At 34.9% G+C, this 22,618-nt stretch overlaps 1 protein-coding gene and 1 pseudogene across 2 annotated transcripts in view; both read right to left on the reverse strand.

Moving 5' to 3' along the window:
- The window catches only part of LOC143252084 (uncharacterized), a 439,932-nt pseudogene that overhangs the window by 369,238 nt on the left and 48,076 nt on the right, over window positions 1–22,618 (reverse strand). The gene's annotated exons all lie outside the window — the stretch shown is intronic.
- On the reverse strand, window positions 14,827–19,193 carry LOC143254499 (protein stum homolog). Its single transcript, XM_076509673.1, has 2 exons — window positions 18,999–19,193; window positions 14,827–15,419 (listed from the first exon to the last, which is right to left on the reverse strand). Exons 1-2 carry the CDS (start codon window positions 19,153–19,155, stop codon window positions 15,376–15,378), a joined length of 201 nt encoding a protein of 66 aa, XP_076365788.1. The 5' UTR covers window positions 19,156–19,193; the 3' UTR covers window positions 14,827–15,375.

Raw genomic sequence — 22,618 nt, forward strand, 5'->3', positions numbered from 1 at the left:
TTTTAACATTTAATAAAGAGTTTTTAATAAATATTTATGGTAAATTCAGTTAGCTGTACTAAGAAACCTGCAGAATTCACTGTCAACGTGTTTTCACTCTTCAGTTCATCGTTGTATCGAAAGCCAGAATTCTTATCTTCCAAACGAGAGTTACAGAGTTATTATAACAAAATATTTCAAAAATTATTTGGAATCTCCATCCAAACAAACCAAAGGATTGTTAAAATATTCCAGAGAACTGTTCGCTGTGTCATATTTAAAACGTCGTGCTGTGATCTAGGCTGTTTCAAAGTTTTCTTACTGAAAGTCTCTGTTACGCCTTCCTGCTTTTTTTATACCTTTTTGCTTCGTTGAAAAAGGAACTCAAAGTTAACTTCCATATTTGTTTTATATCTTAATTATACTTTTATGAGATGTGTTAACTTAATAGAATAGTTACCAATGACTAATATTATACGGTATTCTGTCAAGAAGAAGTAATCTTTCACAATGTGAGTGTTAAAATTTATGACGTGATGCACGCGACTGTTGAGGCAAAGCTTAGAAGTTATCTGTTACAAGTACATAAAAGAAAATTGCAGGTGTAAAAGAACTTGGAAAAATAAATCAGTAATACGTAATAATTACACCTATAATAAAAAACATCGATAAGTACATGATATTATATTTTAAAGATACCGATTGTTCATGAAGTAGTTTCCCACTTGAATTTTCCAGGTTTCTTTGTTCGAACTACATATGATTCCAAAGTATTTTTAATTTACAGTTCAATACACCATTAAAACAAATATTGATACACCGTCTTTTCCTGTTTTTTTTTTTTACTTGAAATATATTTATACTGCCCTTTCTTGGTTTTTCTACTTATAAACTTACGTAGGTGATAATTTTTTTTTTCTATTACAGATGCGCTAAGAAAATGGAATAATAATTATTCTCTACAATCTTTTGCAACTGAAAAATGTTGTTTGTTTGTTTTGAATTACGCGCAAAGCTACACGAGGGCTATCTGCGCTACCCGTCCCTAACTCTTGGGTGACTCTTTTACCAACGAATAGTGGGATTGAACACTACATATAACTCCCCATGGCTGAAAGGGCGATCATGTTCGGTGTGATGGGGATTTGGAGAAATATTTATCTTACGAATTTCATAAGCAATTTCTGAGTTATGTGATGGATTGGTTACTTGGAATAAAGTACAAAGCTACACAGTTGGCTACCTGTATTTTGAATACCATGAGTATCGAAACCCAGTGTTTAATGGAGTGAGTCTGCAGACATACCGCTGTGCCACCAGGGGGACAAGTTATTTAAAACAAACAAAATCTTTTCTGTGACAACTGCCTATTAAGTTCCAACAGTAAAATAAAGAGCAAATAAATTATATTTGATTTATTTGCCCCCCGCTAGTACAACGGTATGTCTCCGGATTTACAACGCTAAAATCAGGGGTTCGATTACCCTCGGTGGGCTGAGCAGATAGCCCGATGTGGCTTTGCTATAAGAAAAACACAAACACATTGATTTATTTGTTTGTTTTGAATTTCGCACAAAGCTGCACGAAAGTTTTCTGCGCTAGCCGTCCCTAATTTAGCAGTGTAAGACTACAGGGAAGGCAGCTAGCCATCACCATACACCGTCAACTCTTGGGCTACTCTTTTACCAACGAATAGTGGGATTGACCGACACATTATAACGCCCCCACGGCTGAAAGGGCGATCATGGTTGGTGCGACCGGGATTCGAACTCGCGACCCTCGAATTACGAGTCCAACGCCTTAACACACTTGGTCATGCCGGGCCCAAATTGTCTTTTATTCACTAAATGGATGATACAGAAGTTTATTTATTGTAAAATCAATTGTTGTTATTTTTCTTTTTTAATCCTTGTGAAAGTTTGTAAACGTTTTACGTAATTTCTGGAACTTTTATGCAGGAGTGTAGTGCTAAATAAAGAAGCATCGAAACCTATTGCATAACTGTGTAAGGTTAGATTCTTTAGAAATGGTGGCGATACGGTGTTATGGCTAGAAAAAAAAAAAGTGCAAATGTTTCTCACCCACATATCCCCATCCTCACGTCACTGTCTGAAGGTCATCGTGTTGACATTTTGTATTGTTCTAGCAATTTGGTGTGTATGTGTTTTGTGTGTTTTTCTTACAGCAAAGCCACATCGGGCTATTTGCTCAGCCCACCGAAGGGAATCAAACCCCTGATTTTAGTGTTGTAAATCCGGAGACATACCGCTGTACTAGCGGGCGGCAGCAATTTAGAAGGTTAATAAAATGTTACATCTCTTATACGTCACGTGCTTCTGTTTAGGACAAGAAAGTTTAATCATTAAAACTTCTGGGGATTATATAAATTATTTTCGATAAGATAACCTTACAATTATCACAACTTACTCAATATAAATAATGCCATTATAAGTTGAATTGGCCCGGCATGGCCAGGTGGTTAAGACACTTGACTCGTTATCCACATCATATCAAACATGCTCGCCCTTTCAGCCGTGGGGGCGTTATAATGTTACGTTCAATCCCACTATTCTTTGGTAAAAGAGTAGCCCAAAAGTTGACGGTGGGTGGTGATGACTAGCTGCCTTCCCTCTAGTTTTGTACTGCTAAATTAGGGATGGCTAGCGCAGATAGCCCTCGAGTAGTTTTGCACAAAATTCAAAACAAACCAAACCAATAAATTGAACTTGTTTTACATATGATTACACTGAGTAAAGGTATTTCACGCTAAGTGACTTTACATCAGTGTTTCTCATTACCTAGACTGCAAAATTAAAATTGCAAATTAACATAAAAAATATATAACCTACGAGTTTATACTGTTTAAATTGAATACACCCGCTGTACATTGTAAAGTAACAACAGTAGCAGGTACAACACCCCCTATTGGGTAAATTGGTAATTTATCACTTGTCGTTATGATACATTATCTTATGTCAGACTCTTGCAAGAGTTTCAGTGATTAATAGGTAAATACTTACGAATTATTTTAACGTCTTACTTTAACATTATATAATTTTACATCACAAATCCCTTTTCAGTTTTTTTGTGTTTTTTACATGTTTCTAATAGGATTTTTACTGCACGTCATTTAATCCTTGGTTTAATCTCTAAAAAAATAAAAAGATTAGAACCACTGTCTGAAATTGGAATTTCAGCATGTCTTTATTGTCATCATATATCTAGCAGATGTGTGGTACTAGAGCGAAAAGAAACAATACATTTCTGTCATTTGACATTGCGTTATTTGGGTGATCACATTTCCAAGCAGAAATCATGGGACAGTCAGGTCTTTGTCCCAAAGTTTAAATGATTATAAAATTGTTTAACTTATTTTACTTTTAGTGATCTGTTCCACAATATTTCCAGTTATATTAGTATTGTCATTGTTTTTGAAATAATTTCAGTTACTTGTTTTCGGTGATAAACAATAAACGAATGAGCAAAAACAGTCGTATTATATATCCAAGAAAGCTTTAATTATTCATATTGTCAGATCCTTCTTAAATAGGCTAATTAAAACCTGAATTTCTTTAATAATTCATACAATTTTCAAACATACTTGTTTTAGGTTTTAAAACTACTCTGAAATTTTTTGGACATGTTTCTGTGAGGAATAAATGGAACGTTCTTTTTTCTTCATTAAATACCATTAAAATTCGCGCATGACCGTGCAAATCATGTTTTGACGATGAAAATTGCCTTTACTTGAAAAACTGGTGTCTTCTTCTTCATGTATGGATGGAACTTTCGAGAGTTTGATTTTGTTTGAATTTCGCCCAAAGCTATGTGAGAGGCTATCTGTGCTAGCCGTCCTTAATTTGACATTGAAGGACTAGAGGGAATGCAGCTAGTCACTGTCATCCCACGTCAACTCTTAGGTAATCTCTTACCAACTAATAGTGGAAATGACCGTCACATTATAACGCCACCACGGCTGAATGATCGATCTTGTTTTGGAAAACAGGGGATTCAAACCCGCGACCCTCGTATTTCAACTTTTGAGATAATTTGGCAGCAAGAGTTTACGTGTTTCAACAATGAACAAGTCACGTGGGCGTTTACATGTCTGAATCATAATATCTGAAATTTACATGCACTCTTTGATATAGTTTAAACTAATCTATCCAAACCATTTTAGGTTTCAAACCACAAATTAATCACGCTTTATTTCCCTACAAAAATGATCTATATTCATTAATAGACTAATCTAATCTTCCTACAGCTCTGATCTGCGGTCGTGACTGACCTAATCAAATGTTCTTCGAGTTTTGACAAGCACTCATAAATAAGTTAACATATCTTCTTTATAGTTCTGACCTGTTTTCATCAGTTATGTTAACTCCTCTCAGAGTTTTTATCGGCGCTTATAATTAACATTACCCAACGTTTTTAGGGTTCTGACGTTTACTGGACCGAACTCCTTAAATATAAATAATATTTCTCAGGGGCCTTAAAATGCTCATTTGCAGTCATGAGTATTTTTTACCTTACTTCATTATAAATAGCCTTAGCCAACGTCTTTACAGCTTCGACCTGTTTGTTTAAAATGCCTAAGCCTTTTTTACAATCTTGAATTTCATTCATATGAATATATACGTATGTATACATATCTATATAGTTCAATTTCCTAATTATACAGATATAGCGCATAATATGAAATGTTTTAGGGACACCTTATCTCGAAGGCCCGGCATGGCCAAGCGTGTTAAGGCGTGCGACTCGTACTCTGAGGGTTGTGGGTTCGCATCACCGTCACGCCAAACATGCTCGCCCTTTCAGCCGTGGGGGCGTTATAATGTGACGGTCAATTCCACTATTCGTTGGTAAAAGAGTAGCTTAAGAGTTGGCGGTGGTTGGTGATGACTAGCTGCTTCCTCTCTAGTCTTACACTGCTAAGTTAGCAACGGCTATGGTAGATAGCCCTCGTGTAGTTTTGCGTGAACTTCAAAAACAAACAAACAAACAATCTTAACCGTATACACTCTGTAAGTTTGGTGGTGTGCAGTCTTTATTTCGATATGTAAAAGCTTAAAGTAAGCCCATAAGTCTAAATCAGGTTAATAACACTATACATATACCCTACCTCAATCAACAATAAAATATTAGTTTTTGAGAAATGAAGTTGTCCTTTCAGGGACTGACAAGCAATAAAAGGCTGGTTTGGTAAATTTATCTAACCAAAGTCGATATAACAATCAGTTTAAGTATTTACTTACATGTATCGAGGTACTTTCTACATATGTATTGACTGTTTCACTCAAGGACAAAAAATGTGCAGTAGTGCAGTATTTGTGACATCTTTGAAACAAATTTTAAAACAAGGTCGAAAACCTTGTAAATTCAAACGAATGCTAGGAATTAGTTTAGTACTTGTCTTTTTCAACGATATCTCAAGGAACAAAATATTCACTTCTTTACTTATGTATAACGGAACACAAACGTCTATAGTAGAAACGTTGCACTCTTAAAACTAAAATGTGGCGGAGATTATAAGTATGTCACTGTATTGAAACATCTGTTAATAATCAGTCGCATCAACGTAATATTAAAATGAGATCAATATACGTTAATCACTCTAATCAGTCTGTGTTGTGGAAAACGCTTTACAAACAGACACACAAAATAAAAGTTCAGTTTAAAGTAGGCGATCAAATATGTAATAGTAAAGTGAATCGTCAGTTTAAGAAACTGATTTTGTTAAACACGACTTGTTATAGAATGTATTGGTAACGGGGGATTCGATGGATGTTGGAAGAAAAATCCATACAATTTCACACAGTATCAATTTCGTAGCACTAACTTTTACAACCACACTTGGCCCGGCATAGCCTAGCGCGTAAGGCGTGCGACTCGTAATCCGAGGGTCGCGGGTTCGCGCCCCCGTCGCGCTAAACATGCTCGCCCTCCCAGCCGTGGGGGTGTATAATGTGACGGTCAATCCCACTATTCGTTGGTAAAAGAGTAGCCCAAGAGTTGGCGGTGGGTGGTGATGACTAGCTGCCTTCCCTCTAGTCTTACACTGCTAAATTAGGGACGGCTAGCACAGATAGCCCTCGAGTAGCTTTGTGCGAAATTCCAAAACAAACAAACAACCACACTTTTCTGCTGAACTATATACATAAGGGTATAAAACATTATTTAGTGGAAATGAAAAAAATTCAAGATCAAGGAAATGATATAGGATATGAGATATTCGGGAGGATTTACATACACTCATTACCTGTGATCTTACACTGCATCTCTGTTGGGAATGATTAGTAATGCCTTGCTCAACACTACAGCTGTTCTGGTATATGTAAAATTCCAGTCAATTTTAGAAAATAATCAGTCTATAAACATATCTATCTAAGAATAGAAGGTATGAATTTTATTCGTTACCCTTTAAAGATTTGTGTACTTGTAGAATTTGTAGATGTGATTAACCAGTGATTAACTACCTGATCATGCGGATGTTTAGTTGTACATCTTCAACCATGATCTGAGTCACAAACCTATTAACCACTGGATCTGCATTTATTTTGGTTGAAATGAAAAAGTGAAACATGTTGATCGTATTAGGACTATCTCCACATAATCTTAAAAAGATTGACTATTAAACGTGGACTTACAAACAAAAATACTGCATGGACCATATTCATCTGCATGCGGACAGCTTGTTAATATCATGCTGATTATATGAGGTCATCCCTTAAGTAACGTCCGATTATAGGTTCAGAAAAAGAGAAAGGATTTCAAACGTTTTTAATGTTATTTAATCAACATTATATGTTCCATTATTATTAATTACTTCCTGCCAGCGATTCATAAGCTTCTGAATGCAACTTCTATGAAATTATTGGCGTTTGGAGGAAAAAAAAATGTAGAGAGCGTTGTTTTGACATCTTCATGTGTTCCAGGCTCTTTTCCATCAAGATAGTTCTGTAATCTTTGGAATATATGATAATCAGATGGGACAAGGTCTGGAGAATAAGGAGGATGTGGAAGTTTTTCCCACTCTAGCTCTTCAATCTTTGCAGATGTGATCCTTACTGTATGGGGCTGTGCATTATCCTGGTGTAACACAACACATTTACAATTGATCAAAGCAAGCATCTTTACTTTTAGTGCAATATTCAAGCGCTCTAACTGTTGACAATAAAAGTCTGAAGTAATCCTTACTTTGAGTGGCAGCAACTCAGAGTGGATCACACCAACAATATCCCACCAAACGTTTAACAAGACTTTCCTGGGGTTGAGGTCCATTATGGGCTTTGCTTTGCCAGTTTACCTGCACTGAGCCATTTTCTGCGGCGCTTAACATTTTTATAATATATCCATTTTTCATTTACAGCCACTAACACGTCAAGAAAAAGTGAGTTACGTTCACGAGAGTGCAGAGAAGTACAAATATCTACTCTTGCTCTAAGGTTGGCTTCTGTCAAATCATGATGGACCCACTTTCCAAGTTTTGACACCGTTTCAAGCTGTGCAGATGACAGCGAACTCTTGAACGGGCTGAATTTAGCTTCTGTGCTGGTTCTTGAACTGTTACAGCACAGTCTTTATCAAGTGCAACCCGCAGTAAGTCATTATTAAATTCAACAGGACTACCTGAACGTGACGCATTACTTAAGCTGTAGTCACCTGATCTGAACTTCTAAAACGTCTTCAACAATTCCTTCATTCAGAGACTCCGTACAATAAACACCTTGAATGTTTCATGTAGTTTCTGCTGCATTATTGTAACTACGTCCTTAATTAATAGATATGTTATATTCTTTATATCAGGTACATCTTCGTTGTAAGAAAATTAATAAATTGTTAAAAATGAATATTGTGTCCAAATTTTTTATTATAATTATATTATAAAAATATTTAACCATTTGATTTATAATTAAAGACTCAAACAGTGAGTTTTAATTATTGTATGATATTATCTTTTCTCAGAATGATTTAAATGGTGGGCAAATCTAATTAATTAACAAATTACACAAATTTAAACTGACTTTATTACTTGTACAAACCTGTGATGGTTTTATTGTCTTAAACCCCACAGTAGCACATCGGTATGCATGCGGACTCATATCGCTAAAAACCGGGTTTCGATAAATAGTTCATTGTGTCGCCTTGTGCTTAATTCTAAATTATCAATCAAACACTCACATTATTGTCTTAAAAATTTTACGTGTTATACAGTAATTCCTGAAGGTGAATCAGAAAAGGCCCGGCATGGCCAGGTGGGTTAAGGCATTAGAGTCGTAATCCGAGGGTTCCTGGTTCGAATTCCGGTTGCACCAATCATATTCGCTCTTTCACTCGTCGGGGCGTTATAATGCGACGGTCAATCCCAATATTCGTTGGTAAAAAAATCGCCCAAAAGTTGGTTGTGGGTGATGATGACTAACTGCCTTCCCTCTTGTCTTACAGTGCAAGATTAGGGACGACTAGCGCAGATAGCCTTCGAGCAGTTTTGGGCAAAATTCAAAAACAAACAAACGAATCAGAAAATGATATTTATCTTTCTCCAGCACGTACAGATTTTTTAGAAAACGTCATATGCACTTATACTGTAAATGAATCATTTTCATTGAAATCGAGTCAAATTTTGTTTTGCTTAGAATGTTTACAACCATTGGTTATACAGATTTCTGTAGACCAATCACGACGTCAGAGTATTATCGATCCCTTCTGGAACCCAAATGTAACAAACTTAATAATTAAAATAAATATTAATTGTGGTAATTGAAATAATAATTTTATTTCTGTGTGTTTGTTTTTTATAGCAAAGCCACATCGGGCTATCTGCTGAGCTCCCGGAGTGGAATCAAACCCCTGATTTTAGCGTTGTAAATCCGTAGACATACCGCTGTGCTAGCGGGGGCGTATTTTGATTTAACTAAGAGTTTTGTGTTCTCAGTTTGTAAAAAAATAAAATAATCTTATGTGATAAAAAACAGGATAATATTTTCAAAATCTATGTAGGTGAATTATAAGAAATTTCTTATTAAAAGCAAAATAATTTTTTTTTTAAAGTTTAAATTCGCAAGCTTGTCTTAGAATCGTGTTATAGAGGTCGCATTTTGTTTAACTATGATGTCACCGGCTGTGATGGCGTGATTGTCTTTCTTGAGTTCGACACACGTGTGGCAGCCTCTGATGATGTGTCGTGTGGAAGGGGCTGTAATTACTATAGTACACTAATATATTCATAAAAACTTGGTGTTGTTTCGTAGTACAAGTTGTGAGAGAGTTTTACTTTATTTTAAAAACTGAAACTTTCTTAGTACAAACAACGAACTAAAAATTGATGGTGTATTGTTAATTAGCTACTTTGGTATTTCTTATTGTAACATTATTGTCTTGTTTGTTTGTTTTGGAATTTCGCACAAAGCTACTCGAGGGCTATCCGTGCTAGCCGTCCCTAATTTAGCAGTGTAAGACTAGAGGGAAGGCAGCTAGTCATCACCACCCACCGCCAACTCTTGGGCTACTCTTTTACCAACGAATAGTGGGATTGACCTTCACATTATAACGCCCCCACGGCTGGGAGGGCGAGCATGTTTGGCGCGACGCGGGCGCGAATCCGCGACCCTCGGATTACGAGTCGCACGCCTTACGCGCTAGGCCATGCCAGGCCCTAGTGTATTGTTATAATTGTTATAAACTTTGTTATAAAATTCATTGATAGGACACACACACACACACACATATTTTTTTCACTGTTTTCTAGTTTGGATGTTGTGCATTGTAAACTGACCTATATTATGGTCATCCAAACACATATATACATCTTTATTAACAAACTAGCCTTGACAAGTGTGTTATAGCAGATGATTAATAAATATTTGACAAACACAAAAGTTTCCTCTGGCTAAGAAAAGTCTAGATTTAAATATAACGCTACTAACGATTTCAAAGCTTTGGTTATAATAACTCCTTCACATCGCTGTGGCATAGAATGCACGAGGGAGGTTAGTGGATTAGCGCTTCCTTCAGTTCCAAAAAACTTCTTCATCGCTTCTCTTATATTTTGTTACTAATTACCCAGCAGCTTGCGGTAATCTCGAAGGTGGGGCACTTGCGTAGTCAGCATAATATTTTATCTTTTTCTTTTCGCAACTGAAATAATTAAATATAACCTTAGGTGTCTTCAGTACGTGTAGAGAAACATTTCCTTTTTAATACATGTCTATTGCACAGATATAAAGAATATTACTAATCCTTTTAGCTCTTTGGTATGGAGTTGGGTCGTTCTGAATTATACATCAGTTAGCTACACCAAAGTGATCCCAGATTGTTGGCTATAAACAGTATAATTGTTAACAAAGCTGCATCATTATATAACCTGGTCTTGCCGACACTTCTTACCTGTTGCATTTAATCAAGCCCGGCATGGCCAAGCGTGCTAAGGCGTGCGACTCGTAATCTGAGGGTCGCAGGTTCGCATCCCGGTCGCGCCAAACATGCTCGCCCTCCCAGCCGTGGGGGCGTTATAATGTGACGGTCAATCTCACTATTCGTTGGTAAAAGAGTAACCCAAGAGTTGGCGGTGGGTGGTGATGACTAGCTGCCTTCCCTCTAGTCTTACACTGCTAAATTAGGAACGGCTAGCGCAGATAGCCCTGGAGTAGCTTTGCGGGAAATGCAAAATAAACAAATAAATAAATAGACTAATGCTCCTCAAATACTCGTTATTCTAGCTCGCTGCTGGCGCCCTCTCTTATTAGGTTTAGCATAAACCTTGAGACGTTAAGAAGGTATTCATTGGGAGTTTATTTTATTAATGTTTACGTAAAAACTCTGTTCATATAAGGAGCTGTTAAATGGCCCTGTATATTACTGTTAATTACTAGAGATGTGGAAAAGCAATGTAAGCGTACTCGCTTTACTTTTACTACCTTCCTTTTTTTTTTAAAAGGATTTTCATTATGCTTATAATTCTTATAATGTTTGTCAAGATTTGCAATTACATCACGCTGAGAATATTGAAAAGTCAATGATTTATTTTTCTACTTTTTTCAAGGTTACATAATGTTGTTAAGGTTTTGGGTTAGTTTTTGAATTTCGCACAAAGCTACTCGAGGGCTATCTGTGCTAGCCGTCACTAATTTAGTAGTGTAAGACTAGAGGGAAGGCAGCTAGTCATCACCACCTCCCACAGCCAACTCTTGGACTACTCCTTTACCAACGAATAGTGGGATTGACTGTCACGTTGTAACGCCCTCACGGCTGAAAGGGCGAACATATTTAGTGCGACGGGGATGCGAACCCGCGACCCTCAGATTACGAGTCGCACGCCTAAACACGCTTGGTCATGCCGGGCTCAATTTTGTTAAGATTAAATAACATTTTTTTTTTAATACGGGGAAAAATTTTATGTTTTTAATTTGTAGAATCGTATTTTCATGTGCTCTCTCTTTTTTGTTAAACATTATGTGAAAAAGGTTTAAATGTTCAGTGGTAGTTTACTGAACAATTACAGCTTTCTGTTTTTCTCACACAAGTATTTGATTCAAGTTTACCGATGTTTTATCCACCAAACTTTCGGTTATGCTAAATACGTGTGTTTTGTAGTGACTGTTTCTTATATATCATTGGCCATTGGTGAAGAAACGCCGGTCTTTCAGGTTGTGTAACTAATTTCAGTTTAGTTTTGTTTGCAGACACGACATTGATCGCCAGCACAAACCATTCAGCTGTTATTTTAGGGTAAACATATAAATGTATTTTGAATTACACTGTTATTTTTGGGGTAAAAGTCACTATAATCAAAAATAAAGTTGAGATCCACTATTATGAAACTACAACAATTTATGTGTTTATTATAAATTTGTTAAGTAAAAGCGGACTCGAAGTTTCATTTAGATCACTTTACAAAGCATACTGTCGATACATCTACCACCTATTAACTAAAATCAACTCGAAAAGCTCTCTAGTGGCACAGCGGTAAGTTCGAAGACTTATTATGCTAAAAATTGGATTTCGATACCTGTGATAGGATGATTTGCAATTAACTACAAAAAAACAACAAACGAACGAACAGTGCCATCTGTTGAGGAGAAGAATTATTAATATTATTCAGTTCTTGGGTCTGTACTTGGTCATGGAATGATTGTGAACTTCTGGTGTGTGTGTATGTCCACAAGTTTACAGAGACGTTCTGAAATACAAATTAAAATTAACAGTTATTAAATTGTTTTTAAGTAATAAGTTTAGTAATGTAAATGCTTCGAAAGTTGGTGATATTCAGTTCATTAAGTAATCATATTAATAAAATAATACAAATAATATCGTGTTTAGTAGTTACTGAAAAAAATAAAACAGAGTGAATAGAATCAGTTATCAGTAGACTTGACATTAGGAAAACTCGTTTCGACACATTCAGGCGTCATCTTCAGTCTCACGTTTTCTTCTGAAGAAGACTCACGAATCTGTCTAAACTATTTTCTATATTTTTAAAATTTTGAGAGTTACTGTGGTTTATCACTAAATGTTCATTTATATAACGTATGATCAAAGAATAAGAAACACAGATATTCGGAAATTATACGTTCTCACTTTAAAAATACATATATATATATATAATTATACAAGTTATAGTAAGGTAACCGAGTACTGCTTGTTTTCATTGTTGAAAAAGATGTATTGAAGCGAACGAGGGCTCGTTTGTTTTCATTTGTTTTTGAATTTCGCGCAAAACTACACGAGGGATATCTGCGTCTGCGCTAGCCCTCCCTAATTTTGCAGTGTAAGGTTAGAGGGATGGCAGCTAGTCATCACCACCCACTGCCAACTTTTGGGCTACAATTTTACTAACGAATAGTGAGATTTATCGTAACATTATAACACCCCCACGGCTGAAAGGACTCTACGAATGTTAAACTTGCTTCTGATAATTTACCTGAATCTTTTTAAAGTTATTGTTAATTACTTTAAAACACAGCTTTAGAGAAATGAATGGTGAGAGACACACGAAGACAGATAAATTTTTTAAATATAAATTTCAGTTTTAAAGGGCCTATACATTTAAATGAATTGGTGATTTGTACCACACAAGTTGATGAATTCAGACATCTTGCTCCTTTTCATTATGTTGACAGCGAAGAATATGCGAGTAAAAACTGCAAAACACCTAAAACGAAGAAATAAAGAAGACATAAAACGAAGAAAAGGAACAGACTTTGTTGCAAAAATGATATGAGAGTGGCACTTGCCAAGGTGAAGCCGCGCATTTCTGAACTTGTCTCTGAAAGGCAACAGCAAAAATCACATTGATTTGCAGTAAATATTCATTGAGTTATGTTTTTGTTTTTGTGTGAAATTCATATTTTGTTGGTTTTGTTCTGTGAACACAGTGATATTGTGTGTAACTGATGCATGGTTCATTTTGTGCACTAATAAAATATATACTTATGTTTTGAATTTTAAAAAAATCATATTTTATTTTTTCCAATTACGAAGGGTTCAGTGAATGCAAGTACGAAACTTCCGGGTTCAGTACCTCCAACAAGGTTAAGAACTACTGGTCTGGTTCAGTACCTCCAACAAGGTTAAGAACCACTGATATAGGAGAAGATCAAGATATGAATACATCAAGACTAATTAGTTCTAATAAAAAAAAACAGGATGTTTCTATTTTTGACTAGCACAATTTCGTAAATTCACACAAAACCTGTGTATCAGAAAACCTGCTATACATGTTTCTTAGTTTTCAAGCACAAAATATCGGCAATGGATTATGTGTGCTATGCTAACCGATGGGATCGAACCCTAGAAATTTATCATTATAAGGTCAGGTATATACCGTTGAAGCATAGAAGAGCTGTTATTCGTATATGTATTTTATCACAAGTGCGAAACAGTAAGGTTGTCATCGTAATCACAAGTTAACAAAAGACAGTTTCTCGTGCACATATGTATATTTAATTTTCTTAAATTACACGTTCATTAACGTAATGAAAGTTATACAAGTGATGTGTTGTGAATGTGATAAGAGGTATACAGATAAAGTCTTATTAAGGTAATCAGAGATATACAGGTGATGTGTTGTGAATGTTATAAGAGGTATACAGAAAAAGTCTTATTAAGATAATCAGAAATATACAGGTGATGTGTTGTGAACGTGATAAGAGGTATACAGATAAAGTCTTATTAAGGTAATCAGAGATATACAGGTGATGTGTTGTGAATGTTATAAGAGGTATACAGATAAAGTCTTATTAAGGTAATCAGAAATATACAGGTGATGTGTAAGCCAGAACGTGATAAGAGGTATACAGATAAAGTCTTATTAAGGTAATCAGAAATATACAGGTGATGTGTTGTGAACGTGATAAGAGGTATACAGATAAAGTCTTATTAAGGTAATCAGAAATATACAGGTGATGTGTTGTGAACGTGATAAGAGGTATACAGATAAAGTCTTATTAAGGTAATCAGAGATATACAGGTGATGTGTTGTGAATGTGATAAGAGGTATATAGATAAAGTGTTGTCAAGGTAATCAGAGGTATACGGGTAAAGTGTTGTGAATGTAATAAGAGGTATACACATAAAGTGTTGTCAAGGTAATCAGAGGTATACAGATTAAGTGTTGTCAATGTAATGAGAGGTATATAGATAAAGTTTCTTCAAGGTAATAAGAGGAATATAGGTAAAGTGTTGTCATGGTAATTAGAGGCACACAATAGCAAGGTGGTTGTGCTTCGTTCTTCTGTAATGTACCAGAAAAAGTGTTTATAGATTAAAGTGTTAAAGTTTTAAAGGGTGCTGTGATACTAAATTTTCTGATGGTTGGTATAAGAAAATAAACATTAACTAATAAGCTCGTTAAGAACAATATCTTTATTAATGCAGTAACCAATCCACTACAAGGCACCTTCTCCTTAGAAATATTAGACTAAAAAATAACCGTCCATTTTTCTACCTTCACGGCTTACACCTTACACCTTCGTGTAGTTTGATAATATTAAAATGGCAACTTCAAGAAAATGGTAACACTTCGTTAATATTTTTTTTTGCCATGAGACCATGAATGAATCAATTTCTTTTATCGGTGTACCGGACAATGAAACTTGGATGAAATGACATGAGATTCATATACATAATTAATTTCAGTAACTCGAGTTGGAGGCCACAAATATTTACATAAAACAGCATGGTGTTATATATTATTTTTATGAATGAAGTAAGATTTAACTAAGTAGTGAAAAAAATTCATCATCAAAAACGTTTTAAAAAGTAAAAGAGAAACGTAGTACATCAATAAATTCTATTTCGTTCACTACATGACGAAATGATATATATTGGAAACAAGCATATCGGCATCTGTCCACACCAGTGTTGTTAAAATCTTCGATCTTCCAAACAATAAACCTACACTGGGGCCACCAATATTGGTTCCTGGAGTTCCTTTGTAACTGTAAAAACAAAATTTAATTTAATGTGAGAAATAAGCCGAGTTTTAAAATCAGTGAATAAGAGAGTTCCTGCTTAATCCTTTATGTATTATATGAGGAAATTCTTTAAGTTACTGTAGTTTGCACGAGAACTTCCAGAGGAACCAGAACATACTAATGTATTTTAAACCTCAAGAATGATTTTTCCTCGTTTTTTAACAATAAAACAGATTTAGTACACTCCAAAGAAGAAAAACGAATGTGCTGTGTACTATAAATGTTTTTAATGTTGTACAGGTATCAGTTTGTTCACCAAAAGTCAGAGACATCTAATTAGTGTCAGTATCTGTTTTCTTATAGCAAAGCCACATCGGGCCATCTGGTGTGCCCACCGAAGGAAAAGGAACACCTGATTTTAGCGTTGTAAATCTGTAGGCTTACCGCTGTACCAACCGGAGGCAATTAGTGGCAGTATCTGGTGGATTAGGTCAGGCAAGAAAAGGAAGGTGTTCCACCAGTCAGTCCACTTTCTAACAGTAGCTTCATTAACCTAACACCATAATGTAAATTATAAAAATTAAAACCATCACATAAATATTTGTGTGAAGCATCTCCCCAGCTAATTTGTTTATTTGCTTGTTTTGAATTTCGCGCAAAGTTGCACGAGGGCTATCTGTGCTAGCCGTCTCTAATTTAGTAGCATAAGACTAAAGGGAAAGCTAGTTATCACCACTCATCGCCAACTCTTGGGCTACTCTTTCATCAACGAATAATGGGATTGACCATCACATTATATCGCTCCCACGGCTGAAAGGGCGAGCATATTTGGTGTGATGGGGATTCGAACCCGCCACCCTCGGATTACGAGTCGAGCACCTTAACTACCTGGCCATTTACTAAATAATTAAGAATGTTTAACATGTCTATAAAACATTTACCTTTTCGAGTAGATTCATCTACAAAATACGTAATTTTATCTTCTGTCGAACTAGTAGTAGCTGAGAAATGGATTTTAATATATTAAAATATTCTCCGGAGGCTCAGTGATAAACACGATAGCTGACAATGCTAAAATCCGACTTTCGATCCCCTGCGGCGAACACAAAATAAATAGTTTACTCTGCAGCTTTGTGTTTAACAATGAATTTATTATAATAAAAAGATATGGTAACTGATAGTGATCTGGAGGTCGTACGGTAGGGAAGCCCACCAATAGGACATCGGGCAAGAGTTTTGCAATATGGTCACTGAAACAGAATGCGATGTCCAACATTATTCTTCCAAATTTTGCTCGATCCATAGATTTACCGCGATTGTATAAAACCTATTACAAGGAGTTTGTTTAACATAAATGAGTTTCATATATGAGCTTAATATCTAGTTTAATATGGACGTTAAAAATCACTAAAAAATGTATACAATTTACCTCATTCCTCCAAAGACATAGAGACATAATATGTGTTGGAACCATGTGAACATTTAATATTATTTTAATTTCTGATCAGTTGAAGCAACAACTTGACCACAAGTGATGGTATTTGTTCACATCTCTTTTGGTCTTAAATAAATTTAAACGACTTATACCTTTGTATTTTTGTATTGAAGTTCATGAGCAACGGGACACACTTTTTTAAGCAGTGAGTCTCTTGATATATCTTCAAAATAATCGCGTCACGTCAATATGGGTATTATTCAGCTAGAACAAATACAGTTAACTGCTACATTGTAGCGAAGATTTCGAGCAATTTTCCTCACGATTTTTACAAATATTATTCTTTTTGTTATCCTCCAAAAGCACTTTTATCCAAAGCAGCGTTTAAAAAAGTTCTTTAGTGGAGTTTCCCATAACATTAAATAGTTCTATGAATCGTTGATTGCACGTGGCCATCTAAAATGTTAATATTCTATACACTAAGAATATAATATAATATTATGTGGATATTCTATATTTCTAACAACTATAATATCAGCCATCTCACAAAATAGCTTAACATTTAAGGTTTTCGTACCTTATCAAGAGGTAAACACTTACTAAACACAAGCTTAGCCTGAACTCTCATTGTCGACAACACAGTCGCATGCCAGATGGTGCATTGGTATTATTTTGAATTACATTAGTTGTTTTATCTGCTAAGACTCGACTTGCGTCTACCTCTCCATAAGGCATAATGTCTAAAGTTGAGGGAATATATAATTTCATTGGCACTGTCTGTTCTATTCGTTACATAAACAAATAGACGACCGTAGATTGTGACAATTAGTGCATGTAACTCCACAACAATCTTATTAAAGTTATAAAAAAGTACTGTTTCTTCCATAGACCTCATACTGAAGGATATAATTATAATGGCTACTCAAATTGAGAAATTCTGTTTAAAGTAGAATGACTAATACCACTGAATTAATTCTATTGTAAAACTTACTATTCATGTTTCCATATCAATTTCTTTGTAGAACGTGACAGTTTAATTGAATAAATAATTTAAAAAATACCTTTCTGAGTCAAGAATAAATGTTTAAGTGGAGACCGCAACTGATACCTAATATACTCATCTATAAAATATACTCGACTGTTTCACTTAAATTGAATTATAGAGCATTATTTAGTCTATACTGCGTGAACGTTAAATTAAATTATTTGAAGAACTATTAATTATGGCAAGTTTGCTTCTGTATCTATTTACGAACCATTCGTCGCGTAGCCGTTAAATTATTGTGTACTGGTGTCATGTTACTCGTTGCTTTAAGTGAGCATTGTTAGATCATAATGTCTTGTATAGAAAGTTTGAGACCTCAGTCGGGTAATATATATAGACGACCAAAGTAGTGAAAGTAAATAAATTAATAAAAGTGAGAGTAAAGGTGAGTTTGCCCGCGTATGAAATAACTGCTTCTATAATTAATGGTTTTTAAAGCAAGTTTCACAGCTTGTATTGTAATAAAAGGGATAAAGGAGAATAATTTGTCAGAATGTGTTCCAAAGCAATTGAATCTGCTTGTGTGGAATTTAGATTTAAAATAGAATTATTCGTCTTGTCAACTGGATCCTAATGGAACTAAAGCAGGCTGTGTAGATTTCTGATAAAAAAATATAAATATTTCAATCTCTAGATTAAACTGTTGTAACCAGTAGTTTAACGAATTTTTTCTATATATGTTTCGCTTGTTTTGAATATATTACTTTAAAATAAGTTGATTGTGTGCTGCCGTTTACTGTTGAAATTTATCGCCAACAAATTACAGACACCTACTGTGAATAATAGCGACCTTATAAATGTCTGATTTCGTCCTTTTTATATTTTAGTTTTATCAATTATTTTTAACATTGATGCCAATGCATGAATTGCCCAGTAAAAATTACCAACTAATATCACAAATACATTTACCACTGATTTTCGCTAATCAATTCCTCAATGCAACACACCATTGATTTTCATTAAAACTTATTACTGATTATTATGAATCCATATCTTAATAAGACTTATCGCTGATTATCACAAGTAATTTTCCCCGTGAAACTTACCACTTATTAACACAAATGAGTAAAACTTACTAAAACCTGTCACTTATGCTCAGAAACCAATTTCCAATCAAACTTACTACTGATGTTCACGAATGTAATTCCCCACATTATGCTCCAAACCCACCCGATTACAACTGGAGCCAAAACTAACTGCAGGATAGACGCCAGAATATTGTAAAGTATCGCTTTCACCCGACTCTTATGTTCTGTCTTGCAGCCACAGATGATTGTCATGCCGGCTAACAACGTACCTGTAAAAACCAAAAAATATAATTAACATACACTCCTTTTACACGTTCCCATCCACTGAAACAACAACAAATAAACTACCACACAACGACGTTGGGAAAAAAGGTTTTTTCTCGTTTGAGCACCATAATACACTATTCATTAGTATTTAATTAGATAGAGCACTGACTGTTTGTTTTGAATTTAGCACAAGGCTACACTCGGAATATCTGCGCTAGTCCTCAATAATTCAGCAGCGTAAGACAAGAGGAAGAGTAGCTAGTCATCACCACCCACCGCCAATAGTTGAGCTACTATTTTACCAACAAATAGTGAGACTGACTACCACATTATAACGTCCCCATGGCTGAAAGGGCGAGCATGTTTGGTGTGACGGGGATTCGAACCTGTTACCCACAGATTGGAATCGACTGCTGGGCCATATATAGAGTAATTGAAACTTGAAGAAGTCATTATAAAAAGTACGTAATTGTTATAAAATGGTAAACATGTTAGTTGTTTGGACATACTTGTATAGTTAATATCCAAGTATGCTCGAAGTTGAAATATGGAAACAATGTACGACTGGAAAAATGGATTCCTAAATACGGCTTATCATAAACAATATACCAAGTTATTACTAAATCTTTGGAATAAAATAGTGCAAATAAGTGAAACGAAACCCAAATAGAAGACAGTCAAGCGATTCATTCTAGGAATATGGTTTATTTGTATCAACCTAAAACGAACAAAGTATGTTCGCAGGATACGTTAATACTCCAATAATATTTATTTGTCTAAAGCGATAATTACTCCTCTCATTAGAAACTCAAGAACAAAATCCCCTCAGTGCCAAATACTGTAAACAGTAACAATATGTCTAAAGGACTGAGGCACTAATTGTTAGAAGATCTGTCGACTCTATTTTGAAGATGGAACTCTTCAGTTTATCACACAACATATCAACTGGTTTGTTTTTGGATTTCGCGCAAAGCTACTCGAGAGCTATCTGCGCTAGCCGTCCCTAATTTAGCAGTGTAAGACTAGAGGGAAGGCAGCTAGTCATCACCACCCACCGCCAACTCTTGGGCTACTCTTTTACCAATGAATAGTGGGATCGACCGTAACATTAGAACACCCCCACGGCTGAAATGGCGAGCATGTTTTGGTGCGACCGGGATTCGAACCGCGACCCTCGAATTACGAGTCGAACGCCTTAACACTCTTGGCCATGTCGGGCCGTTTATTACTTGACTATTTATTTTGATTTTTACTTACATTCACTAAAACGACCTGACATGTGTGTAAAACTGTGATGAACATTCAGTTTCATCTTACAGTTTACACTTATTTCAAAAATTACGATATATACATAGTTCACTAAATAAATAAATAACTACGTAAACAGATACATTAAAAGCTAAATAACTAACTAACTATAGAAACAGATACATGAAAAGCTAAATAAATAAATAACTATATAAACAGATACATGAGAAGCTAAATAAATAAATAACTATAGAAACAGATACATGAAAAGCTAAATAAATAAATAGTCAAATTCCTGAAGACAACAGTTTCTATAGCTATGTGCACAACCATATCTAATGTTTAAAGTATTCTCAGTTTCACGGAAAGTAGAAATTATATTGTGATTGCAATAAATCCTTCAGATTAACGTTCATTTTTTTGGCATTTTACTAATGACTGAATTGCATGTGGCACAAACCTAGTTTGGTGTATACGTAGTTTTCTTTACAAAACTTTAGTCACTGGAACAACTAACCATAAGGTTTTAAGTTAGGAATCATTCAATTAAAATCATGCAATTTTACATGGTAATTAGATATTAGTTCTAAATGGAAATTTAATTTTTTTAATGCCAGTACGATCCAACCTTTTCGTATATTTGATTATTTTCAAAACATTAGTTAAGAAAGTTTTCAACTACAGAAACAGCGATATTTCACAAACTTTAATTCTCCTAAACTGTGAATACAAAATCAGTAATATTTCACTCATAATATTATTTGCCTGTGTATTTATTACGTCATAGTGCAGTAGAGACCCGCAAAATATTTACAGTTAGTTTTCAAATATATTGTAGGGGCAGAGTATTCATGGTGAATCTTAAGCTGAATGGATGGTAACTGCGTGTTGTGGGAATACAAGTATAAAGGATAACGTTTCGAAAGTCTTCCGCCTTTCGTCTTCAGATCAGTATGTGTATAGTTTTATCTGCTTTACAGTATTCTGATGGATTGTGGAGTTTCATTTGAGGTTAAATTGGTATCTTTAATACAACATTACCTCTATAAATACAGGATTTATGAGAAAATAGAAAAGGATTATAAACGCAGACACCAAAACCTGTAAGTCCACTTGTCTGAGGCCTAACATTAGTTAGGCCTTCATTAAACACAACCGATATTGGATAAATAGATAAATTAACATTGGAACTTACATACATTTTAACTTTAATTTAGTTTGAGCTATACCATACTTAATACTATCAATAAGCTTATAATGTTATTCTACGACGACCTTACGTTAGCCTTTTAAGAACTTAAATAAGGTGGTAAAACGTTGTTGTGCCAAACTTCCACTAGTGTGTATTTACATCCACCTTCTGTTTCAATGTGTTCAAGTGCGCGGATATGCGTAAAATTATGGCTAAGCTTTCATCGGCTTGGCGGTAAGACCGAAGGCTTATAATCCTAAAATTTGAGATTCGATCATTTTGGTGAGCACATCACAAATAACCCATTTTGACCAACTTTGTAAACACTACTTAACCATAAAAGTTACATGCTGTAAAATGGAATTTAGTGAATTTATATTAAAGAAATTTGTCAGTCTTTTAATACACATTACGATTCCTTTGTACAAAGTATCAGATTCGTTTAATTGACTACTTTTACTATAGGTATGTATGTGAATCAATAGGGTTATTGTCAGACTATAAGATGATTTGCATTACATGTTAAGATTAAACTGCTTTTCCATCTTACAATTTTCAGATTTCATTTACTTAACCTCTAGGATGTTTATTACAATCTTGTGTTTTATTTGCTCTTTGATCTACTCTAACAATATGGTCATCACAACACATTAGTTCATATGAGAAGAACGATGATAAAACAGGTAGACAGTTACACTGTCAAGATTACTAAATAGTTAAACATCTCTAAAGATAAAATATTTGCGTAAGTAGCAAGTCCATCACGCTAGGACTGCGTGGTTTGGTAGCATGTCATGAGGGAACTTGTATATATGTTGTACTCACTTTATGATGAATTAACACAACGTTTATAACAAACAAAACAAACTATCTATATATAACAGTGGTAGTATCTATTTGTTAGAGAAAATGCCTTTCAACAAACCTGTACTTATCAGGTATTATTTACACGTCAAAGGTATTTTTTATTGTACTATACGATATGTTTCTTCAAATTTTGAAGAATGA

Source organism: Tachypleus tridentatus, chromosome 6, assembly GCF_004210375.1.
Source record: "Tachypleus tridentatus isolate NWPU-2018 chromosome 6, ASM421037v1, whole genome shotgun sequence".
Classification (NCBI taxonomy): Eukaryota; Metazoa; Arthropoda; class Merostomata; order Xiphosura; family Limulidae; genus Tachypleus; species Tachypleus tridentatus.

Coding starts and splice junctions, on each gene's coding strand:
- LOC143254499 (XM_076509673.1), bottom strand. CDS start 19,155: ATGACAATCATCTGTGGCTGCAAGACAGAACATAAGAGTCGGGTGAAA. Junction 15,420..18,998: donor TACATTCGTGAACATCAGTA/GTAAGTTTGATT, acceptor TTGTTTTTACAG/TTACAAAGGAACTCCAGGAA.